The sequence below is a fragment of the Osmerus eperlanus genome, chromosome 21, assembly GCF_963692335.1.
Source record: "Osmerus eperlanus chromosome 21, fOsmEpe2.1, whole genome shotgun sequence".
Classification (NCBI taxonomy): Eukaryota; Metazoa; Chordata; class Actinopteri; order Osmeriformes; family Osmeridae; genus Osmerus; species Osmerus eperlanus.
In genome coordinates this window covers 12,032,801-12,038,970 of record NC_085038.1, presented here as the reverse complement: position 1 = coordinate 12,038,970, position 6,170 = coordinate 12,032,801, and the positions used below count along the sequence as shown (strand labels likewise).

The following is a 6,170-nucleotide window of genomic DNA, read 5'->3' as shown; positions in this document are numbered from 1 at the left end:
TTGGGTTGAAATCATTTTATTGGATGTTTCTGAAATACAGAAACAAACTGATATTTACATTGAGTTGAGTTTGAGGCCATTGTTGCTTTTCAACAAAGTTAACATAACTTCCTCATGGGAAAGAAAACAAATTCATGTCGAGAGGATTTTTAAACCAATTTGTATTCAATTTAACACTTTGAAAAGGCATAAATATAACAGTGAATGTGTGTCACACATGACAGTTATGCCTGGAGATGTGAGTTCTCTTTGGGTTCTAAGGTGGAACCAAGGAACATCTGAGATTGAGGACGTTCTGCTATGACTGGAACAATACCACACAAGGGCATTTTAAAGACCGGAGGGAGCGAGGGAGGGAGCGAAGGAGGGGATTCTCCATCCATCTCCAGATTAGAGAACACAGAGGAAGTCTGTTTGAAGGTTTAAACTTCTGACTGAGATGGAGAGATAGGAGGGTGGATGACCATCCTCCACCTCTCCTCCTCTCTTCTTCTCTCACTCCTTCTCTCTACCGGTCAGGTCGCTGAAGACAGAATACTTTGGCATGATGATCTCCTGAGGCTGTGACTGCCATCGAGGCCTCCCTGAACGGAGAGACGCGTGGAGGGAGAGGGAGGGAGAGAGCGGTGAGACACAGAGGCATAGATTTCACACACACTGAACGTGCACTTTAGGAAAGTGTGTGTGTGTGTACCTGTTGAGTGTGAAGTCGAGGATCTCTCCCGTGTGGCCGCGGTACTCTGACACCAGGCTGCCGGAGCGACCGTCCCAGAGACGCACCACGCCATCCAGACAGCAGGTCGACACCACTGACGAAGACTCCTCCCAGTGCAGGTGCACGATGCCGGCCTGAGGAACACACACATACGTGAGGGGTGGAAAACACACAGACATGACGCACAGTAAGTTAGACACTAACACCATGCGGCTGCTCTTCGGTATGTCGGACCTTAGTAGTGCGTTTCGTTGCCAAGGAGAACACAAAGCAGGGTTTCAAAAAGACAACAAACTTTTCAAAGGTCCCATGACATGCTGTTTTTGGATGCTTTTATATAGGCCTTAGTGGTCCCCTAATACTGTATCTGAAGTCTCTTTCCCGAAATTCAGCCTTGGTGCATAATTACAGCCGCTACGAGCAGTCCCACAATGAGCTTTCCTCAGGACGTGCCGTTTCTGTGTCTGTATCTTTAAATTCTAATTAGGAGGAGAGATGCACATTTCCAGAGAAAATAACATTAAGACACTGGGTCTTCAGAGGCTCAGACGAAGGAACTAAACAACAATTTTGGTTTTCATTTGTACATCCAAACACTGAGCAACTTTTCGTGTACTTAGTTTGTTTGCAAGCCATGATGTCTCGAGTAAAAACCGATATCGCCGTCGCACGGTCGTAGTAGCTCAGTTTTTCATGGGCGTACCAGATTCTCTGAGCAGGCAAAGCAGAGAAAGGGGAGGTAACCTTCGGTTTTATGACGTCATAAAACCAGCATTTTCAAAACCGAGCGTTTCAGCTTTCATTTTCTCAAAGGCGGAGAAGAATACCCAGGGCTTGGTTTACACCTATCAAAAATTCTAGCCACTGGGGGACCAAAGGCAGGCTAGGGGAACTCATATTAATGTTAAATAACCTCCTAAAGTGAAATGTTCATGTCATGGGAACTTTGATTTCCATGCTTGCCACAAAAAGGTGTAACTCTGAACTCTTAGGTTAAAGATTGTAACAATTTCTTTTTTTAATTAAACAACAGAAAATAGGCAAAGAGGCTTTTAAATTGTTTACTTTCCCCACAGGGCTTCAATCAGGCCATAGTTCCACTCCTCTCGCTGGCGGCTTCTCCTTGTCCGCTCTGTGAAGCCTACCTAGCTCTCCTGTGTGGCAATCCCTCTTAATTCTACCCAGGTGTGCTAATGCACACCATCTTAGGAAATGTAGTTGTCAGTGGCCACCATTGTGATTTGTCTCAGCCACTTGAGGGGGACATATCTTCCATCTAGCACCCAGCCTCTTGTGGTGTCAAAACACGTACACACACACACACAATGAAGCTCATACACTCGAGTAAACAGACAAAATACACACACTCTCTAGCACAGGTGTAAGCCTGTACACTTAAATGAACACACTGTCTTTTTTTACCTCGTGTTGGCATTTGTGTCTCAGGGTCTGTGTAGAGAGGTCATATACGGCCAGAGTTCCATCCAGATACGCCACAGCTACCAGGGGCAACCTGGACACACACAAAACATGGCGGTGAGATCCACAGTCCTGTTCCGAGGCATCATCCTGCTGACGGTCAGAGGCGAATATCTCATATCAACTTTGTGGGGGGCATTACATTGAAAATTCCTGGGGGAGACGCACCAAAAGTTGTGCTGTGACACACAGCTTATGTTAAACTTAAAACCACTTATTACGTGTCTATTATCTGCACAAGTAACCTTCACTGCATATAGGATTGGGGGGGGGGGGGGGGGTTGTCATGCCGTCTGTTCTCCTCCACTCACACGTGACAGAAGCCCACTGACTCCACAGAGTTGCTCTCGTCCTCCTCCCCGTCTCTGGCTGCTTTGGCCTGGGAGCCCTCCACAGAGAACACCCCCACCACCTGTGGTCAGTCAGGGGTCAGGACAGGGTCACAGAGAGACACAGCGATAGAAGACCAGAATAGGTGATAAACTGTGGAGGCTTCAAAATACAACTCCCAGAAACCCCATGGAGAAATACAAGAGAGAAAATAATTCGATACGACGCAAATTAGACGTGACTAATTGATGACAGGTTCAAAGTTGAGGTTAGGTTTAGGAAGGAGGTGTTTCCTGGGGGTATGGGTCTGGTGTATTTGCGCTGGCACCCACCTTGCCCGTGGCCGTGTTGATGAGCTTGGCACAGCCGTCCACAGAGCCTGTCAGCACCAGGGAGCCGTCCCTGTTGACAGTCAGACACGTCAGAGCCCCCTTGTGGCCATCCTGGCCTACAGCAGGAGAGAAGAGAGGAGGATTATAATATAGCAAATAGAACATGTTATGATGTAGCGCTGTGTGACCGTGTGCGTGTGAGGAACCCGAACCAACCCCAGACGTACCTTTGATGACGTGGCTGGCGCTTCCCTGCTTCAGGTCCCACAGACGCACCATCCCATCCTCATAGCCCACCACTGCTCTCTTACCTGGGCACGCGCGCACACACACACACGTTTCATTCAGAACTCTCTTCATAATCACATTTTTATACTATACCTCTTTATGAGGTCTCTCAACCTCCCCTTCCCAGCTCTTTCTCCCCCCCCCCATCCCTCCCTCACTCTTTTCTTTCCTCCCCTCATATTTTCCCTCCCTCCCTCCCTCCCTACCCTCCCTCCCTCCCTCCCTCCCTCCCTCGCTCTCACCGTCCGGTAGCACCTTTCCACAGGTGGCCTGGCAGCCGGGCCCCTGGAAGGTCTTACAGTCTCCTCCCGGTATCTTCCACATCCACACGTTGCCGTCAGCCGTCCCCGCCAGCAGCACGGGGGCGCACGGGTGCCACTCCAGCCACTGAGGGGGAGACAAGGACACGCGCTGGGTTTGACTAACACACAAGACGTAAAGACACGCTCACAGATACACACTCAGTCACACTCTCTCTCTTACACACACACTGGATTTGACAGACAAGAGCACACTCCCAACTTTGAACACTCAGTCACACAAACACACACACTCTCTTTTACACACACACACACCCACCCATCCCTACAGTGTTCCTCACCTCCAGATCTCCCACCTCAAAGGACCAGACCTCCTGCTGGCTCTCCACCTTCCACACCTTGATCATGCCGCTCATGTCTCCCGTGGCAACCAGGGACGAGTCGTGGCTGAACGTGGCGCACGTCACCGAGTCCTTGTGGCCTGGGGCAGAGCACACCAGAGAAGCCACCTTCAGTCAACACCTAACCCGAACAACAACACACTACCAATAACTATTACAACAGTACTGGAAGGAATACTGACTGTAATCATTTAAATTATTATTAGAACAATGTTTTGGAAAAAATTATTTGTGACATTGGTCAAACTTGTCAATCTCTGTCAACATGCATTGGCAGAGTGTTGCCAGGGGAAAAACAGCACAGAGATGCTTCACACGCCTAGTCGACATTTTCAGATGTCAACAAGAACATTGAGGGTTGTATGCTGAATCATGAGACAACCTATTTATATATTCCTGGATCCAGAAAGTGAACGTGTCTGATGGCGGTTCACCTGGAGCATCTCACCTGTGCACTGGAAGAGCACCTCCCCATCGCTGAGCCTCCATACGTACGCCTGGTCGTCCTCTCCTCCCGTCACGGCCAGGCTGTTGGTGACCGGGTCCAGGCTCACACAGAACACGGAGCCTGGAAGACACAGCCAGCTGAGTAACATTTAACTGGCATTTAGTTCCCTTTCATTTGTTTGTTTGTTTGATTGGCTTGTTGAGTCCTGTCGAGGCGAGTCGAGGGAGCCGACCGTCCCTCTTTGTGTTTAGATGAACAGGCCGTCGACTCGCTCGTCGACAGAGAGGAGAGTTCCTGGACGGTAAACGGAAAGCGAGGAAGGCACCTGTGTGTTTGGAGAAGGTGAGCTCGCTGTCGTCTCGCTCCGACTCCATCTCGTCCTCGGTCTCCCACCCTTCGTCGTCGGCGTCGCCGCTCCCCGCGTCTCCGAAGTCCACATCTTCAAGCTCTTCGGCCAGGTCGTCTGCGTGGGTCGCGGAGGACGGGGGTGAGGTCAAGCATTTTGGACGCGTTTCTTGAAACCTTTCGCTTGTTTTCTCAAAACGTTCGATGCGAAACCAAATCTTCAAATGATGTTCACAAAACCTCACACTACTTCACATCATACACACAGCCAGTCAATAGACATTAGTCAAACGGCATTTAGCAGAAACTACAACTAATTTAACGCGTATAAGTCATGTAAATACAACAAAACAATGTTTACTGTATTTAGTAAACACATTTTGCAGTAAAAAAAAACTATTAAAATCACAACTTAGCACAATTAATATATTGTATACTGTGTACAAGTAACACAGTATTTGTCTGTATGTTCAGCACTTTCATGTAGCCCAAAGAAAACTCGAAATAAAAAGTATTGTCTATGCACTCAAATATTGCGTAACTGCAAAATCAAAGTCAGTAAAAGATTAATTCTGCCTCAGCATCATGTCTTTGTGCTGGGCCAGATAAGAGGACTTAGTCCCCATCACAGGCAACGTTTTTAACAGTCAACATTAAACACTGCTTCATCTACAAAAAATGTATTCATGTGGCCTTTCCATGGAATCCAATTCAAACACTATCCTCTAAAATAGCTAAATAAGTAGTTTTATAATTGATACAGATAGACAGACTTCTACAGAGGGGTATTTGAACGCTCTCCTGATATACTACAATAAATGGGAACAACTTTGAGTAGTGTGTAACTTTTGACTGCCCGTGTTTACAATTTAAACGCGTTTACCAGTGCATCAGCGCACAATGTGTGTTAGTGATTGTGTTAGAGTTTTGAAAAAGGCCCTACATGAGATTTACGAATGTTGTCTTAACTACCTGAACGTGTGTGCGAACAGGTTTAGACCACTGAGCATTTGGTTCAGAGAATCTGGTTTAGTGCTTTAGCATCTTATTAACTGTAACATAGGAGCAATATACATGTCACCTCCGCATATAACTGTTAGCTAAAACGACCTTACATTAGTGCTTGAACCAATACAGTAGCTATAGCGATACATTGTAATTTTACAGCTCATGTTAGCAGGTACAACCATAGCAGCTTACCGGGATTTTGCTCCGTTTCGTTCAGCTCGATGACTTCAATGATCTCTTCGTCTCCGTGAAGCTGTATTAAACTGTCCTCGTTGTCCATTATGATATATGCCAAAAATAAATCTTGTAACAAATATCTACTAATGCTTAGCTAGTCTGCCAGCTAGCTAGCAATAATCACCTATGATACCTTAGCCCTTGTAAGCTAACTTGATTCTTGTGGTCCTTGGTATTTATTGTAGCTCTAAGATATTTTTCTGCGTAATAGTATACATTAAAAAGACTGCAGTTTAAATCTGGTGTACGAATTCCAAAATGTCAAAGTTTACTTTATGGTGTCCCCATGTTTTCCTACTTGGCACATGTGTGGCAGAATTCAGACGC

At 46.7% G+C, this 6,170-nt stretch overlaps 1 protein-coding gene across 1 annotated transcript; it reads right to left on the bottom strand.

Moving 5' to 3' along the window:
- On the bottom strand, positions 1-6,170 carry aamp (angio-associated, migratory cell protein). Its single transcript, XM_062447099.1, has 11 exons — positions 5,799-6,170; positions 4,579-4,716; positions 4,254-4,373; positions 3,746-3,885; positions 3,387-3,531; positions 3,084-3,167; positions 2,857-2,972; positions 2,506-2,606; positions 2,138-2,228; positions 695-849; positions 1-584 (listed from the first exon to the last, which is right to left on the bottom strand). The coding sequence occupies exons 1-11, from the start codon at positions 5,884-5,886 to the stop codon at positions 509-511; spliced, it is 1,254 nt and encodes a 417-aa protein (XP_062303083.1). The 5' UTR covers positions 5,887-6,170; the 3' UTR covers positions 1-508.